Here is a 19132-nt window from a genome sequence, read left to right on the forward strand (position 1 = left end):
CCCCCAAGGCCACATACTCAGTCCTGTCTGTAAGATAGGACGTGAACCACTCCAAAGCAATGCCAGAAAGTCCAATTGTATAGTGAAGATGATGAAGGAGAATATTATGATCTACCGTATCAAATGCAGCTGTAAGGTCCAGGAGGATAAGGAGTGATGATAATCACTTTGTTCATGGTTATTATGTCCATTAATGCAGAAAAAGTACATTGTCATTGTCTTGATGTTCAATATGGCCTGATGTGCTTTTTTCACCTTGGGAGAAAAAAAAAATGCTGAAGTCATGTGCACAACTGGAATAAATGTCAAAATACGCATCTCCATCAACTCAACACAATGCTGCTTGACTGACTGACTAACATGACTATAGACAGGCGACACCTAGTGCCATAGTTAATAACTTCACCCTGCTCTCATGCTACTGACTGATTCCAGGAGTGTGTATGTATGTATATAAGATGTCGACAAATCTGTTGGTACCCCTCCTTGAAAAATGAAGAACGCACAATTGTCTGTGAAATAACCTGAAACACTCACAAAAGTAACTGGCACCCATCATTATTTATTTGTTTATAGGGGACAACTGCTTTTCATTTAATTACTTTTCAGGGGACATACAGCACTTTTTCAGTGAGCTATAAGAGTACTAGAAATTTGTTCTCTACATATTTTTTAACTTTTTATATCTGTTAATGGCAACGTGTGAAAAGCAAGTATTGTATAGAATGCGTGACTTTTTAGGCAAAGCATGAAATGTGTGTTTTACTTTAATATGCTATATACTTTCTCTAGGCATTGTACAGTCATTTGAAAAAGTTTGGGACCCCCCTCTCAGCCTGCATAATAATTGACTCTACTTTCAATAAAAAAGATAACAGTGGTATGTCTTTCATTTCCTAGGAACATCTGAGCACTGGGGTGTTTACCAAACAAAGATTTTTAGTGAAGCAGTATTTAGTTGTATGAAACTAAATCAAATGTGAAAAACTGGCTGTGCAAAAATGTGGGTCCCCTTGTAATTTTGCTGATTTGAATGCCTGTCACTGCTCAATGCTGATTACTTACAACATCAAATTGGTTGGATGAGCTCATTAAGCCTTGAACTTCATAGACAGGTGTGTCCAATCATGAGTTATAAAGGTATTTAAGGTGATCAATTGCAAGTTGTGCTTTTCTTGGACCCCTTGTGCTCGTTGCTGTTAAACCCCGCAGGTCTGGCAGGCCAAGAAAAATACAGGAGCGGCATATGCGCGGGATTGTGAGAATGGTTACAGACAACCCACAGATCACCTCCAAAGACCTGCAAGAACATCTTGCTGCAGATGGTGTATCTGTACATCGTTCTACAATTCAGTGCAATTTGCACAAAGAACATCTGTATGGAAGAGTGATGAGAAAGAAGCCCTTTCTGCACTCATGCCACAAACAGAGTCGCTTGTTGTATGCAAATGCTCATTTAGACGAGCCTGATTCATTTTGGAACAAAGTGCTTTGGACTGATGAGACACAAATGGAGTTATTTGGTCATAACAAAAAGCGCTTTGTATGGCGGAAGAAGAACACCACATTCCAAGAAAAACACCTGCTACCTACTGTCATATTTGGTGGAGCTTCCATCATGGTGTGGGGTTGTGTGGCTAGTTCAGGGACTGGGGCCCTTGTTAAAGTCAAGGGTCAGATGAATTCAACCCAATATCAACAAATTCTTCAGTATAATGTTCAAGCATCAGTCACAAAGTTGAAGTTACGCAGGGGTTGGATATTCCAACAAGACAATGACCCAAAACACAGTTCGAAATCTATAAAGGCATTCATGCAGAGGGAGAAGTACAATGTTCTGGAATGGCCGTCACAGTCCCCTGACTTGAATATCATCAATGGGATGATTTGAAGCAGGCTGTCCATGCTTGGCAGCCATCAGATTTAACTAAACTGGAGAGATTTTGTATGGAAGAATGGTCAAAAATACCTCCACCCAGAATCCAGACACTCATCAAAGGCTATAGGAGGACAGCGTCTAGAGGCTGTTATATTAGCAAAAGGAGGCTCAACTAAGTATTGATGTCATATCTCTGTTGGGGTGCCCAAATTTATGCACCTGTCTAATTTTGTTATGATGCATATTGCATATTTTCTGTTAATCCAATAAACTTAATGTCACTGCTGAAATACTACTGTCTCCATAAGGCATGTCAGATATTAAAAGGAAGTTGCTACTTTGAAAGCTCAGCCAATGATAAACAAAAATCCAAAGAATTAAGAGGGGTTCCCAAACTTTTTCATATGACTGTATATCATTCCTAGGCATTACACAGAACTACTTGCCAGTTTACCTTTTGGCATTGCATAGAATGCCTAGGAAATGTTTGAGATTTTAATCATTTCATATTTTGATGTCCCATTTTCGGCATTCTATAGAATTTCTAGGCATTCTACACAATGCCTAATTATATATATCTTGTCTACGCATGGAAGTGTGCGTCTGTCTGTCTGTCCCAGAAGTAAGAGGTGGAGTTGAGGGTAAGAGATCCACCTTCGAGGATACACAAGCATGTCTACAAAACGAAACCTCCTAGGAGAGAGATGCCCAGAGTAGTTCCTTTCATTACCTGACATCTCTACATTTCAATTTTTTTTCTGACGATTTCAATAGTTTCTAGGACCCTGGGCTTTTTACAGCATGGGCTTACACAGCTATTTTTATATATAAATACACTGTGTACACTTCAAGCTGCTTCACTTGTTTCCTCTCATTTCCACGTTGGCATTTGAACAGCTGGTAACTATTAAGAAATAAGTAGTGAAAAACAAAAAGGTTTTTCTATTTGAACCATAATTGCATGAGCCAAAACCCAATACACAATAAGGTTTCAATGTATGTAGCATGGTTGTTAGTACTGATCTTATGTTCTATTAAGGCTGAGGCATAATATTTAAATACATTCGGTTTTATTCAGATATTTCTTCAATTCTGTCAGACTGCACTCTCCAGCCTCCCTTAAAGACTGCAGTATGCTGCCATCTAGTGGTTTTGTGCTCATCAAGCGCTTCTAACACAGCAGAGACAAAATGGTATTTGTGGAGGGAGTGGCAGAGATGTTGTGGGGCTGGTTGAATCAAAGGATGATGGTGCGTTACTTCAGTTGTAACACCAAACAGTCAATGATTGTTTGTTGAGGATCAAAAGAATTTACTAAATCATTGTTGCTAAACAAAACCACAGTTATTAGATAGATTTGCCGATAGAGAGAGAAACAAATAGACAGATAGTACTTTATATGTCCTTAGGGAGACATTTAGCCTTTACAGAAGCCCAGGAAAAATGGAAATATTATAACAAACAAGAAGCCTCCTCACACACTCACAAGAATTTTTTTTTTGTTGTTCTTTATTTCGCCTTATACAATTTCTTGTATTAGGAATTTGTTAGTTTTCGCATACCCCTTGGGGTCAGAGCGCAGGGTCAGCCATTGCACAGCGCTCCTGGAGCAATTACAGGTTAAGGGCCTTGCTCAAGGGCCCAGCAGAGCAGTGGCCTTTTTTTGGCGGTGACGGGGATTCGAACCGGCAACCTTCGGGATACCAGCGCAGATCCTTAGCCTCAGAGCCACCACTCCGTATATAAAGGTATAAAGGGACCGCTGTAGCATTTCTTGACTCACTTCTGCTGAATAACATGTTGGCTAAAAGCCCCTAATGCTGGTATGTTAGTGAGAGGATGTGCAGCTTTGTTCATAATGGCACTCATTCTTTCCTTCCCTACTACCTCCAGGATGTCGAGAGTGCGTCCCATAACTGAACCTGCCTTCTCAATCTGCTTGTCAATTTGGTAGGCCTCTCTTGAAGGGATGCTACAGGCCCATTGCACCACACTGGCCACCGCAGAGTTGCGGAAGACGTGAAGGAGGTCATTACCCACACTGAAGGAACACAGTCTCCTAAGAAAAAGAGTCTGTGCTGCCCTTTCTCATGTATTGTAGCTCTGCTATATATAGCAAGAATTTCTTAAAGGTTCTGGTTGGTTCAATATCAATTTGCAACATTTCTCATTTTATTTTCTTAGTCGCTTCTTTATGCTAACAGACTTTCTCCATCAATTTTCTAAACACAATTTATTAGAAAGCAGATCATAGAGATACAGAGCCCATTCTGACAGCAACAGACATACAGTCCATCACACAGACTCTGTCCAGCATATTAAATTGCTTTTATAAGAAAACAGATGAATTGTTGATTTTATTAATCTAAAAGTATAATATGCTTTCTTATTGTATTTTAGGTCTGTCCATTCCCACGCAGGATATTCTTTACAATGCATTGGGTACATTGATTAAAGAAAGAAAAGTCTATCACACAGGAGAAGGCTATTTCATAGTAACTCCACAAACCTATTTTATAACAAACAGCCTATCCAAAGACAGCCAGAAATGGCTCACGATTGAAAATGAAGCTCTATCAGTACCCCCTATCACGTACCTGGTGAGTGCAGAAAGCTGTACAGAATCTGTAACAGAAACCATTCCTACCGTGGCTCATTGCAAATCCTGCCGCTGCTTTGATCGACTGTCCACTCAATCCGTCCAAGACCAGCAGTCTCTCAGTGAAAGTGCTCTTAAGAGCCAGAAATCCCTGAAGGACGCAAAGCCCACCGTTCAGCACCAGTCTACCTCGACAGCTGCTGACTACCGGCCTCGTGAATTGAGCAAATCCTCACTGGCTGGCAAAGAGAAAGAAAGGTTTGGCAAAAGGTTTAGCCTTAGCCTATTCCGGCGTAACACCACCAAAAAAGAGAAACCCAAAAAAGAATATGCAACGTACTCAGGCCAATTTCCACCAGAAGAATGGCCTGTCCGGGATGAGGACAACCTGAACAACCTTCCCCGAGATTTGGAGCATGAGATAATTAAGCGCATCAATCCCAGTCTAACAGTAGACAACCTGGTGAGACATACCATCATGATGAGGAAACTCGAGGAGCAGAGTAACTTCATCAGCAAAGGTACCACCACAGAAATTCTGGCCACCAAACAAAGGCAACTGTCGAAAAACACCACTAGGAAGCCATCAGGCAAAGCAAACAAGCACAGAAAGAAAGGCAATTATTCCAGGGAGAAGCATCGAGCAAAAAACAAGCTGACCGTGGACAAGGAGGATAACAAACAGGCAGCCATCAGCAGTCACTCAGAAAATCGTATTGAATATTTCACTGACTACCTTCAGCCAGACTACAATGTTCGGGAAACGGAGTTTGAGTACCAAAGGTGTAATGAAGTCACTGATGTGGAAAGCAAGAACCTTTATAAAAAGCAAATTGATAATCCTTTCCAAGGCATGTCAGTGAGAGACACCAGCTCTGGAAGGAGCCATAAGCACCAGGATCTGAAGCGCTCGCGATCAGAGAAGCCTACTCAAAGGTCAAAATCTTGGGACTCCTCCAGGACCAAAGTCGCTAACGACAATGATGCACATGCAGTTGCTAGCAGAGAATATCGGAGTAAAGACTTGAATTACGATGTCACACTAGATATCCACCCAGTGAAGGAATATTCGGGGGATTATGGTTCACATTACCCAGAAAGTAGCACCTTGAGAATTGAGGAGAAGTTTGTCAGTGTCAAGGGGGGCTCAGTTCAAAGTGGACACTTCTATGAAGAAGCAAACCATGAAGCCAGGCTTAGGACTTTGCCGGACAAGTGTACTTCTGGGAGTTTAACTATGAAACTCACGGACAAAAAGAATGAAGCATCTCAGAGTATGGTGCCAAATGTGCACTCCTTGCCACCTCAGATCACTTACCAGTGTGACACAGCGGCAGTACTGCTGCCATGGCAGACAAAGACAGCTAATCAGAACCGCCTGTCTTCCATCTTCGGACAGGAACCTGGGATTTCTGACCATCTGAGCACATGCCAACCTGAACGGAAAACCAAATCTCTCAGAAATGGTATTGGCCCGCCTCGGGAGACCAAACAGACGGACAGCGAAGGTTTCTCAGATGATGAGCAGGCAGTCTATCAGCAACCCGTTGATGAAGATGATGCTTGCAGTTCACTGTGTTTAAATGAGGATTCCGAAGGTTCTGAATTTAGCGAAACTTCACAACAAACACCTTCCCATTATCGCCAAGTCTGGAATAATGCAATAGTGGAGGTCCAGTTGACTAGCACAGGTATAGACCAGTGCCTCAATTCTGACTATTCTTCCCAGCAAGAAGAGACAAAATGGAAGGAATCCCATAATAGGCATGTTGCAAACCTGTCTGCTGGCATCCAGTTAGAGAGCACACGCCAGTCCCTGTCGCAGTTTATTTCTGAGCATGAAGAAGATGTGGACTGTGGCGCCCAACAGGAGGAGGTTGGCGACTGTAGTATATTTGACTACTGCCAGGCAAGTGAGGCCGACTCTGATGCAGAGACCGTGCAAAAGTCCATTGATGAAGGAGATGGCAAATCTACATGCTGGAACATGGATCAGGAAACGGAGGAGATGTTGAGGAAAGAGTTTGAGCAAAAAGTGGAGCTCCTGCATTCAGGACCGAGCCCGATACTTGGCCATGACGAATCTCGAGAGACAGCAATGCCCATTGAAACTGTGGAAAATCACAGCATTACTGGAGACAGTGGGATTGATTCCCCAAGGTAATTGTTTTTGTTTAATAAATTCATTTTATTTTTGGTAATAAATGAGTGAACCATGCATATTGTGTATAACATTGAAGCTTTAAAATAATTTTACAATGTAAACCCTCGTAGACTAACTGACTGAGGAGTCAACCACAGCTCAATGATTTCAATGCGCCTTCATAAAGTATACAGACCCCTCCACTTGTTCACATTTTTCTATACAATACAATACAATACAATACAATTAATTGTTGTATAGCCCAAAATCACACAAGAAGTGCCGCAATGGGCTTTAACAGGCCCTGCCTCTTGACAGCCCCCCAGCCTTGAGTCTCTAAGAAGACAAGGAAAAACTCCCAAAAAAAACTTGTAGGGAAAAAATGGAAGAAACCTCAGGAAAGGCAATTCAAAAAGAGACCCCTTTCCAGTTAGAGTGGGCGTGCAGTGGGTGTCAAAGAAAAAGGGGGTTAATACAATACAATACACAGAACAGAACACAAGTAATCCTCAATACACTATAATAGTAAAATAAAAATATTACAAGTACAGAGCAGAATTTAACAGTAGATGATATCACATAATATGATTTGGATTTGTTGATATGTTGCTGCCTTGTGCTAAAATCATTTAAATTCATTTATTTCCCACATCAAGTAAAACTAAATACCCAGAATGACAAAGTGGAAACAGCATTTTAGAAAATGTTGTAAATATAGTAAAAAAAAAAAATTTTAAAATGGAGCTATCACATTGATAGGAGTTATTCAGACTCTTTACTCCGTACTTAGCTGAAGACCCTTTGGCTGTAATTATGGCTCGCACCCTTCTTGGGTATGAAGGAAAAAGCTTTACACACCTGGATTAGGGGATTTTCTGCTATTCTCCTCAGCAGACCCCTTCATGCCCTGTCTGTTTGGATGTAGACCATCAGTGGACAGCTGTTTTCAGGTCTCTCCAGAGATTTTCAGTTGGGTTCAGGTTCAAGTCACCAAGAATATACAGTGTTGTCACTAAGCCACTCCTGTGTTGTCTTTGCTTTGTGCTGACGGCCATAGTCTTGTTTCGGCCCAGTCTGTGATCCGGAGCGCTCTGGAGCAGGTTTTTAATTAAGGATGTCTCTATACTTTGCACTTTTCAGCTTTCCTTCAACACTGTCTAGTCTCCCTGTCCCCAACCCCCCATTCCACCATAATGCTTCATGGTTGGAGTGCTAATGCACAGGAGCTGAGCGGAACTTGGTTTCTACCAGACATTATGCTAATTCTGGTTTCATCAGACCACAACCGTGTTTCTCATAGTCTGAGAGTCCTTAAGGTACCTTTTTCCACACTCCAAGAGGGCTTCCATGTGTGTTTTTAGTGAGGAGAGGCGACTATCTGGCCACTCTTCATAAAGCCCACACTGGTGTTAGTGTTGTAGTGATGGTTGGAAGTAAAAGTGTGATTCCCTCTACTTCTTTTTGGCACCTTTTTAAAATGCCTGCTTGATTAACCGTCTTCCCAGCAACCCCTGCGCTCTCTGAATCTGCCCAATAGCATAATACTGCCAGGGCTGATGGGAGTTGTAGGCAATTTTAAGTACAGCCTGCTTCCATAACTTTAAATCTCTTGCAGGTAGAAAGCTGTACAAGGTGCTTTACAATTGATGATGGGGGCCCCTTTTGCTAGAAATGTACAATAATAATTACAAATTGGAATCAATAAGGTATTCCTGAATCATTCCAAACTACTGTACTTCCATATTTTGAAAATGTGAACCCTGGCATGTGAAGCACACTAAAAACCCATAGAAGGTTTACACTGGCAACCTTAAAAAAATGAAAGCTAAAATGTGAATCCTTCGACTGACTGGACAAAGGAGGCCCTTCTAAAAAATAACAAAGCATATTGTTCTCTCTTTAAGGGCGAGAGTGATCCTTACATCAAACAACACTGCCTTTCTGGAAGGACTGAAACGACGAAGCTTTCTCCAGAACCTAGAAAATCTACACTCTAAAAACAACGCGATCCGGCCACAAAGTTCTTTGTTGCAGCTGACGCCGGTGATAAACGTGTGACGTTTCTAAGGATTACAATGATGAGTTATTGTATTAATCCATCATAACTGCCCTTGAAGATGCCGGTGCAAATTATCAGAGTGAAAAGTCTCCTGCTGTTCTTCAGTGGTGTTCCTATTTCCAGACTTATTTATTCTCCCACTCCCATGTAACTTAAACGTATCCCTGATTGAAATCCTATTTCATTTCTTTTATTAAAATTGGAGGCTGTAGTTTGAATGAAGAACCTGCATCAGACCAAAGAACAACAGCATGGGGACCGGAGAAGGATGTTGGCTCATAACACTGTGCGTGACCCGACTGTGGTTTTATCACCGTAAAGTTTGTTAATGTAGATTTGGGTTCACGGCTGGCAAACACACAACATTTCAATACTTTTTTCCAATATTCAAGTAGTGTATAAATGTATATAATTTTTTTTACCTCAACAATTAAATGGAAAATTGCAAAGTGGCAACAATAATCTTTGTAATATTTTAATACCAGTTCACTTGAAACTAAAATAGTGACATCTGCAGTGTCTTCAGAATTGTAAATAAATATCTTTGTGGAAAGAAACTCTTGTGTGTGATTTTTAATAAAGCTTCTTTATTTGACGTCTTACTATTTGTGTGAATTAAATTAACCATTTTATATGCTAATTACACTGGTGTTTTTTTGCAGGCTTTATTCCACAAGTTCCACAAGAATCAGGAGTAATGAGTATATCAGTAAACTGAGTTTTGTTTTCTATTAAGTGATGTGGTGGACGGCCGGGACGCCCCTTTGACACTGGATCTGGGGGAGCAGCCATGGGATGCAAACTACATCTCCAGAAAAATATTGGTGGTAGCCCCCCTGGGTTGCATCGAGGCCACTATCCTGGAACACCGGAGCTCATCCCTATTGGGCTCTGTGGCCACTGCCAGGGGGAGCGGCAAGGCTTCCAGAGCCCGTCTGGGCGATAATGCAGCCACACCTGGAAGTGCAGCCTAATTTAGGTTAATTGCCACCTGAAGCACTTCCGGGTGGGCTATAAAGGGAGCCTGTGGCCACTACTCAGGGCGCCAGAGTCGGGAGGAGGAGGAGGAGGACGACGACAACGACGCTGCCTGGGAGGAGTGGAGAGAGAAGAAGAGTGTTTTTTGCGTTTTTTTCTTTTGGTGTTTTTTGGGACTGTGTTGTGTCTGTGAGTACGGTGTAGGCGTAACCCACAGACAAAGAAAAATAAGCAAAAAGATTTGTTTTCACTTGCGCCTTCGGTGTCAGTCTGTGTTTGGGTCGGCACCAACCAAGCGCTTTTGCCACAGTGAAAACAAGTTGTGTATTTTAATATATTTTTGTTTATCATAACACCAGAGAGTGGTGATATATTCTACATGTTGGTTGGATCTGCACATAAGAATTTCGCAGTACTCTGTACGCTTTGACACTATTACTAGTACTGCTGCGGTGACCCTGACCCTGAAAACAGACCTAGAGATCAGCTTACCAAAATAATGTGGCTCATTACACACCTAATAAACATGAGGAGGGATAACACAAGTGTAACAATAAAGGGCGAAAACAGGTGCTGGCCTCCTAGGTCCTTCCTACCCAGCAGATAGAAGTCCTCTGAATAACTGAGGCAGCACTTTCCCAACATCCTGGTGGTTGAACTCCTGTCCAGCTCTCCTTCTGACCTCCTGGCTCATGGCCTCTTTTATATCACAACCCTCTAAATTTAATTTTTGATTTAATCAGAAATAAATGAAAGCAAGTAGGAACAAGACAGAATACATGTGTGTAAATGAGAGGGAGGTCAGTGGAGTGGTGAGGATGCAGGGAGTAGAGTTGGCGAAGGTGGAGGAGTTTAAATACTTGGGATCAACAGTACAGAGTAATAGAGATTGTGGAAGAGAAGTGAAAGAGAGTGTAGGCAGGGTGGAATGGGTGGAGAAGAGTGTCAGGAGTGATTTGTGACAAAAGGGTACCAGCAAGAGTGAAAGGGAAGGTCTACAGGACGGTAGTGAGACCAGCTATGTTATATGGGTTGAAGACGGTGGCACTGACCAGAAAGAAGGAGACAGAGCTGGAGGTAGCAGAGTTAAAGATGCTAAGATTTACATTGCGTGTGACGAGGATGGACAGGATTAGAAATGAGGACATTAGAGGGTCAGCTCAGGTTGTACGGTTGGGAGACAAAGTCAGAGAGGCGAGATTGCATTGGTTTGGACATGTGCAGAGGAGAGATGCTGAGTATACTGGGAGAAGGATAATAAGGATAGAGCTGCCAGGGAAGAAGAAAACAGGAAGGCCTAAGAGAAGGTTTACGGATGTGGTGAGAGAGGACATGCAGGTGATGGGTGTAACATAACAAGATGCAGAGGACAGAAAGATATGGAAGAGGATGATCTGCTGTGGCAACCCCTAACGGGAGCAGCCGGAAGAAGAAGAAGAAGAAACCTATTCAGACTATGGGCTACCTTTTCCTTGGTGAGGGATACCAGGCCAGAGCTCCCTTGGGTAGAACCTGCTGTCCAATCATGCCCACATGAGACTGTGCACAGTATGTAGCAGGGTCCTCACCACTAGTTAAAGCTCCTTGTTGCCCCCAACTGAGCTGATCCTCACACTATTTTAAAATATAAATATATTAATCCCTTACCAGTCTTAACTTGGTAAAATTGTGTGCTCCAGGAGGGCACTTGCAAGGTGATGGGACAAAAATATTGTTCGTACATTCCAGACCCTTCTCATGACATCTCTGACTTGGTCTGTAAAATACTTCATGCAGCTGATCCACTTTTCACCCCAATGGACATCAGAACTGACCGCTGACTGGTTTACTGATCTCCCTTCTTTTTGTCCAGCTTGGCTGAAATATGTATTTGTTGTTTCAATCGCCATAATCATTATTATCTTGTTATGGTACTGTATTTTTAAAAGTGCTAGTCAAACGTTTTTGCACTCTGTTATTAATGTAATGGTGAGTATTTCCATTCCCCCTCCTGACTTTGCTTATATTGCATTACCACTTGAACTTCCTTATGCTAACGCAGACTTACTTGAACAGTGGCACAGTTTTCATAATTTTGGCTCTGTGCACCACCACAGTGGATTTGAAACAAAGCAATCAAGATGTGACCGAAGTGTAGACTATCAGCTTTAATTCAATGGGCTTAACAAAAATATTGTACGAGCCATTTAGAAAAGACAGACATTTATATACATGGTCCACCGATTTTCAGGGGCTCAAGTGACACTGTAAGAAAGATAGATAGACAGAAAGTCACTGAAAGATAGATAGATAGATAGATAGATAGATAGATAGATAGATAGATAGATAGATAGATAGATAGATAGATAGATAGATAGAACTTTATTTGTCCCTGGAGGTGAAATATGTTTTTTTACAGAAGATGTTTAAATACAAAAATACATTAATAGAATAATATACAGTATGTGTACGCACACATTATGATTTGAACACACACCAGACTGATTAAAAAGGATTAAAATCTCAAAAAAAGAAAACTTTTGACTTGGCAGTCCCATTCCCAGTGAGGCGCTATATAGGCGTACTGCTGTTAGTATAAGGGACCCCCGGTGTTGTTTCTTGACACACTTCTGCTGATTGATTTGTTGGCTGAAAGTCCTCAGTGTTGGTGTGTCACAGAGAGGATGAACAGCATTCTTCATAATGGCGCTCCATTTTGTTTTAATTCTCCTCTTCGCTGCGACCTTTAGGGGGTCCAGAGTGTGTCCCATAACTGCGCCTGCCCTTTTAACTAGCCTGTTGAATCGGTGGTCCTCTCTTGAAGTGATGTTACCAGCCCAGCACACCATAGCGTAGAAAATCCCACTGGCCATCACAGAGCTGTAGACGATGTGAAGGATGTCACTTCCCACATTAAAGGGTCAGAGTCTCCAAAGCAAAAAGTGCCTCCTCTGCAGTTTATTAAGTGTCTCTGTGTTCTGAGAGCAGTCCAACCTGTCATTGATGTGGACCCTCAAGAACTTGTATCAGTGCACCACCTTGACCAAAACTTCTAAGAAAAAAATCCACATTACATATCTCAAGAAGGAACATCTCATGTTAAAATGGGAACCCATAAAAAAAGCAAAGGCTTTGTCATTAAAACTCACTACTGATGCCAAGACACCGTTGAGCAACAGTCATATAGTATAACCGACTTCATAAATAATAATTTATAACATACAGTAAAATAAGCACCCAGACTTAAAGCCAGAACACTACATATATTAAATGTCATCCTATTATATAAAAAAGAATCAGTTTAAACCAAAAGTATAAAGAATTAGAAATAGAACTTGAAAAGCATGTCTTCCCCCTTCAATGTTCACACGGCGTGTGGCGCCTTCACAGAAGGAGCAGACGTGTGTGTGTGCGTTTCTGGAGTGCATCATACCGGACCCTAACCAGAGCTGCCTTAACAGCATCATAGGCCCCTGGGCAAAGTTGTGTGCTGGGGTCCCTGTTTTGACAGCAAAACAGAAACATCAGGGCCCCTGTGCTCCTGGGGCCCCCAGCCAGTGTCCATACGTTAACACAGCTCTGACCCTAACTAACCTAACTCACGCTCCACCTACAATAACATGAGAAGAACATTACATGTATGCTGACGGCTGATTTTGGGGATGTTCACAAATTCCTTACATATAAAAAAAAAATTTAAAATTGGCAATCCTTTGTGTGTGGACACTTGTCTCTCTTTTGCCTTTGTTCGCTATTCTGTTATTGTTAATGTTCTTAGGGGACATGCACATAGAAACTTCACTGTACTTTTTACACAAGACAATACAGTATATTATACTACTCCATTATTCGTTGGATTTTGACCGAATATTTCAACACCGTTTGTTAGACGTTAGAAGAGAACAATGTTTCTGGGATGAAAAGTGTCTTTGACAATAGACCAGACCTTGTGAGGAGAGCATCTGAGACATGGATCTTCGGTGCCCCCGAACCCCCCGATCTACAAATATGACCTGCACTGACTTCGTCAACTAAGGCGGATCAGTTTCCAAATGCGCCAATCGCCATACCACAGCGCCACGTGTGGGTCATATAACATATTGCACTTCGACCCCTGCGTCATACAGCAGAACACACAATTCAATCGCGTCTACACTTTTAATCCAAAGCGTTCACAGAATCGAGTTCTCTCAGCGCCAGCTGCTGGCCAGCGTTCTGATCGGTCCGTAATTTAAACCGAGAAACCCCGCGACCATTCGCACTTTCCTCCGAGTGTCTACGTGGCGCCTTGTTTTTGTCTATTATACATCGGGCACGTTTTAGTGCTGATCTGATATGACATTTTTTTCCTTAGCATATCATCCGATCCTTATTTATTACCACATACAGCTTCTGCTAATGAATCAAATAATCCTCGGTTTTACTTGATAAACATATTGAAGTTGATGCTAAAAGATTGCGTAACGATGCAACGATAAAATATACATTGACGCATCTGCAACAACTGACTTTCTCCGATACAAAGACCAAATTCCAATGAAGCATTCATAAATATGAAAGACAGATTTTACGGTGGAATTGCTCCCCAAAAATTGCACTTGCGTTGGCCGGGAATCGAACCCGGGTCAACTGCTTGGAAGGCAGCTATGCTAACCACTATACCACCAACGCTCCACGATTTTAATCTTTTACATGTACTTTAAAAACGAATTTTCTCAGCTTTCTGTTTAATTGATTTTCATTCTTTTTTCTAAATTGTCCATTTTTTATTTTGAATGTTTAAAAATGTATCCATCAGATTAATATAACTTTAATCACATTCAATAATAAATATAATAGTAAATATATATCTAACTGTATTACTACTTATTTTTACTAGTTGATTAAGTGCATATTTATATAGAAAAATCCTTCTTTAATTTTAAAGCAATGCGGGGTTGCTGGGTCGCGAGAACGCGCCCTGAACGGAACGCCACTCAAGTACACGTGCACACTTAGAACTGTCACTCAATCAAAGCAGCGTGACTTTTGGGGAAAAAAACACACACACGATGAAAATACGCAGACTCCACACATCACATATGTATTGACCAGGAACTGGACTTCCCCACTTGTTAAAAATGATTTGCTAATCATTAATTGAACGACGAAAAACAATGACATTGGACAATGCAAACCGCTAGGACTCCAGTTCACGTCTCTTATGCACGTAGCAATGAGAAGACTGCTAGTGGCTCTCAATGACAGAGGATTTACATAATTAGTAATGCATCTAAAATTCCCATTGGGATTAATAAAGTATATCTAATCTAATTTCTGGGGGTATATTCAGTAAAAGTCAACAGTCACTGACACCAATGTTCGCTTAAATATAAAAGAAAAACGACTGTTTAATTTACATCACGCATTCTTGATTTTCCAAAAGAAATTTTCCAAAAATCGAGATTCAATCCAGCTGATGTCAAGTCTTAAATAAGTACTAGAATGTTTACAGCCTTTTAATATTCCTCAGATCGCCGTTTGATTACAGCGGGAGCAGAGGTAATGTCTGCGCTGTCTGGAAGTGACAGCGTACTGTAAATAACAAAGGAAAGTGCATACCCTGAAAAACAACGGTCGCTTCTCTTCATTGCGGAGATAGTGACTCTGAATCGCTACTGAATTTAATCCCTTTCTTACAGAGATTAAAGTATGAATTAAGTGTGTATTTAATAATTCCACGAGAATATTTCCTGGTCACCGACCGCCTTTGCAAGTGGCTTCTTCACTTTGAATCAGTAAACTACCGCCAAGTAGGGAGGGGCGAGCAACTTTGCGTCATAGCGTAACGTTTTTGCGTCTACGCTCATTGGATGTTTGAAATCCCAGCACATTTGTCTTTAAAGTGCGCCAATTTACTCTGCGTAATCGTATTGTGAGTTTTGAAGAAGGTTATATGGAACCTGTAAATGATGGCCCTCCTGTGTTCTTTAATAACGTCTAACCACGTTTATTATCTCGGAAATGAAAGCGCAAGATGAGAGGAAATCCACACAATATAACCAAAAGCGACATTCGCGCGCACATATGTGCCAGAGAGGCCGGCTGAGGACCTAATTTGGATACTAATTGGATTAATAAATATCGAATTGTCGGGATGTCGAAAAGCAAGTTAAAGAAATCCTCGGTATGTACGCATCAGGGTGTCGGGGTTATGCGTTGTTTACATGTGGTTAACGGAGGTTCTCCTTCTTTGTATTACAGATGCCAGGCGGTGTCACTAAAGGTTCAATGAGCATTGAAAGATTCTTCGAGAGCACAAAGGTGGGATTTTGTTTTGTCATCTTTACCGTCTGCTTCTTCCATTTCACGTTGACAATCTGAGGGTTTTGCGAGTAAGCTTTTGTGAGCAGTGGTCTATCGCCTGCCGCCTTGTTTTGCGCATGCGTTTCAACTGAGAGGGTCTGCAACTCCACATTTTACAAAACTTCTGCAGAGCTAATTCTGTGTGCCTGAAGTCGCCGGCATCTCAGTGATTCTATTGGACAAACTGGCGAAGGGCGTCTCGGTCAGTACAAGAACGCCCTCTGTGAACTCCCACTATGGACGAAGGAGTAACCTACCTTTGAATGAAAGAATAACACGCTGTATTAAATTGATGTTACAGTGTTAGAATCGATCAGTATTTACTGCAGTCTAAAATACCGACCTTACAATGTGATGGACGAACTATAAGTTGGGCTTTATACGCATTACAGCTTGTTGACGGTGTAACTGAAGAACCGTGCATTAACTAAATGTGAGAAATGCGGGGCTCAGGATCTCCAATCTGCTCCCAGAGGATTTCCGTCGTTAAGTTTTATTACAATCAGTTCATACTTCTAGGTAGGCAAAGCCAGTTAATTGCTAATTACTATTCATAAGGTACATTATGTGATCATGAGCAAGTATTTTAAGTTTATCCAGGAACAACGTCTATATAGCGTATTTTCATGCATTAAAGTAGCTCAAAGAGCTCTACATTAATAATAGTTTCAAAACATAAGTAAAATCTAAGTAAGTTATTTATAACCGTAGATGATCATAATGTCCAGCTTAATTATAAAGTATGGTTAGCTGGTCACAGGACAGGAAAATAAAAACATCAGTTGCTGGGATGTTGCAGAAAAAAAAACCTGTGGGGTTCCAACCAAAAGACTAAAAGCATTCTACAGATCATGAATGTGTCACCATTAACAGGATACTCTTGCGGAGCTTTCTGCATCATCCCAGTATCCCAGGTGGCTGCAGCATACTTAAGGCAGGGGACAGTGGCGCATTGTGCCACCATAGAGTACCAGCGACAAAAAAGAAAATGCATATATGTGATGAGTGACCAGTGTGTAAAGCAGCCAATGGAATTGCATTTAATGAAAAGAATCCGTTTCCCCATCCCCTCATTATGAAGCTCTGCAAGTAATTTCCTAATTGCTCATGAAAGTCAGAGTAAAGAGGTGGGTTTTTAGTCGCTTTTTGAAGTGTTCTATCTGTACTAGTTTGGTGTATCTCTAATAGTAAAGTATTGTGGATTTTTTGAGCGTAGAAACTGAAAGCCAGCTCACCGGTTCTTTTATGCTTCACTTTTGGAATATTGACCAAACCAGTGTGCGAGCGAGCATCTAAGATTACATTTAGGAATGTAGGGGGACAAGAGTCCAAAATATCACAAGGTGCTAGATTGTTTAGAGCCTTGAATACAATTATAGGTATTCTAAATTCATTTCTAAAGAACACAGGCAGCCAGTGTAATGATGCTTAGGCCACGAGATTTAAAACTATACTTTATATGTTAACAGTTACAATAAAGCCGGGTATTTCCAAATTCACCATTAGATGTGCTTCATTATAGAAATCATACCATGTAAAACACACTTTTTTTTTAAAAAAAATGTGTATTGTGCAATATACTGTACATTCATATTATACTGTGATCATTTTGAGGTATACTCTGATCTTGCTAGGTTGATGTTTTAATGCAATCTCTTCTTCCAGAAAATAAAGCATTGAGTCACTTTGCATTTCGGGAAGCATCTCTAAGAAAGAGTGGGCAAAAATAATTGATCCTTCAGGAACAATGCGTACAACCTTGTAATAATTTGAAACCACACGACAATTTCCTTGCAGGTGAAGGTTACATGGTAAATGTGCCACAAAACATAAAGGAATACTCAAATTCTGTAACCTTGCAGACTTGAAGTCTCAACTGCATGCTAATACATAATGAACACTTAAAAAAAATTTTCAGTTAAACATTAGCCCAAACTCAACCACACTTGCGCCTATTGTCCAAGGTTACACTGTAAATAAATGCCAGGCTGCAGTTTGTAATACACTTTACACTTTGTCTGCATGAGACATCTGCTGCCTCCTCAATGAAATATAAATATCAAGTGCTGGGTTATTAACAGCAGCGTAACAGTCTGCCAGCTTATTCCACCAAATCTGAACAAATAATGCTTTCCAAAAGAAAAAAAACATTGTAAAAATCTCAAGACCCATGAAATTACATAATGTGAAATAAATGTTTTACAGTACAATGGTAAATGAGAATGCAAAGAGCAGAACATTCTTAAAGTGTTACCTTTTATAGATGGAGGTACCTAAAGTGTCAAAAACGAAATTGCTGACAAAGTTTAAGTTTTAATCCCATTAAAGTGACTAACGGAAAGTGCACTATGTGGTGGGTATTTTTCATCGTTGTTCACAGGAGAGGAAATGTCTGTTATTTATTTGCTGTGACATCAGTTTGAAATTTTAAGAATACAGTAAGTCAATCGTTGGACAAAACACTCATTCACCACCACTAAAGGATAAATGAGACATTCATAGCAAACACAAGTTCCAGTTGACCTAAAAAATATATAATACAGTAGAACCTCTGGTCATGAACGTTTCCGAACACGTGCAAATCAGGTTACGATCAAAAAGTTTCATGGAAGTGTGGGGAACAGCCCGGACACGGACAGGTAGACATGTTGGTTTCACCACACACACGTTTATTATTCATATTTACAGTGCACAAACCCAGTGCCGCAGCACTAATCACCCCTTAAGTCCTTGGCCACACAACACAATGCCTTCTAGTCTCTGGTCCGCCTCCACTCCTCTCCTCTTAGCTCCGTCCTTCTTCCACCCGACTCTTGCCATTGACTGGAGGGAGGCGGCCCCTTTTATACACCCCGGATGGACTCCAGGTGCATCCTGAAGAACTTCTGTAGCCACACCCCTGTGTGGCGGAAGCTCTGGCGGTGTATCCGGAAGTCCTCCGGGTGTCCCCAATCCTCTTGGAAGTGCTGAGGTCCAGTGCTCCCAAGGCATCGGGGCCCCTACAGGGTTGAGCTTTCAAGCTCCGTACCCATGGCCCCCAAAGCAACCAGGGCGGGCGCCCCCTCGTGTTCTGGAGGAGGCACAAGTCGTCCTCCTGGGCATCCCGGCCGGGCATGAACCCCAGCCGGGTACCACAGAAGATTCATGGTG

The 19132-nt window shown here is 41.4% G+C and overlaps 2 protein-coding genes and 1 non-coding gene across 3 annotated transcripts in view; 2 read left to right on the forward strand and 1 right to left on the reverse strand.

Annotated features, from left to right (window-relative positions):
* Nucleotides 1-9148, forward strand: part of stox1 (storkhead box 1) — an 83043-nt gene extending 73895 nt beyond the window's left edge. The window contains exons 3-4 of the mRNA XM_028795950.2: nt 4280-6638; nt 8526-9148. Of these exons, the coding sequence (XP_028651783.1) occupies nt 4280-6638; nt 8526-8679 (2513 nt within the window). The 3' untranslated portion in view covers nt 8680-9148. The remainder of the gene's footprint in view (nt 1-4279; nt 6639-8525) is intronic.
* Nucleotides 9149-14236: 5088 nt separating this feature from the next.
* On the reverse strand, nt 14237-14308 carry trnag-ucc (transfer RNA glycine (anticodon UCC)). The gene has a single exon. It is a non-coding gene; the product is annotated as a tRNA-Gly (tRNA).
* A 1207-nt stretch (nt 14309-15515) lies between these two features.
* Nucleotides 15516-19132, forward strand: part of dna2 (DNA replication helicase/nuclease 2) — a 72008-nt gene continuing 68391 nt past the window's right edge. Inside the window, exons 1-2 of the mRNA XM_051923392.1 lie at nt 15516-15803; nt 15881-15940. Of these exons, the coding sequence (XP_051779352.1) occupies nt 15774-15803; nt 15881-15940 (90 nt within the window). The 5' untranslated portion in view covers nt 15516-15773. The remainder of the gene's footprint in view (nt 15804-15880; nt 15941-19132) is intronic.

This window comes from Erpetoichthys calabaricus, chromosome 2 (genome assembly GCF_900747795.2).
Source record: "Erpetoichthys calabaricus chromosome 2, fErpCal1.3, whole genome shotgun sequence".
Lineage (NCBI taxonomy): Eukaryota > Metazoa > Chordata > Cladistia > Polypteriformes > Polypteridae > Erpetoichthys > Erpetoichthys calabaricus.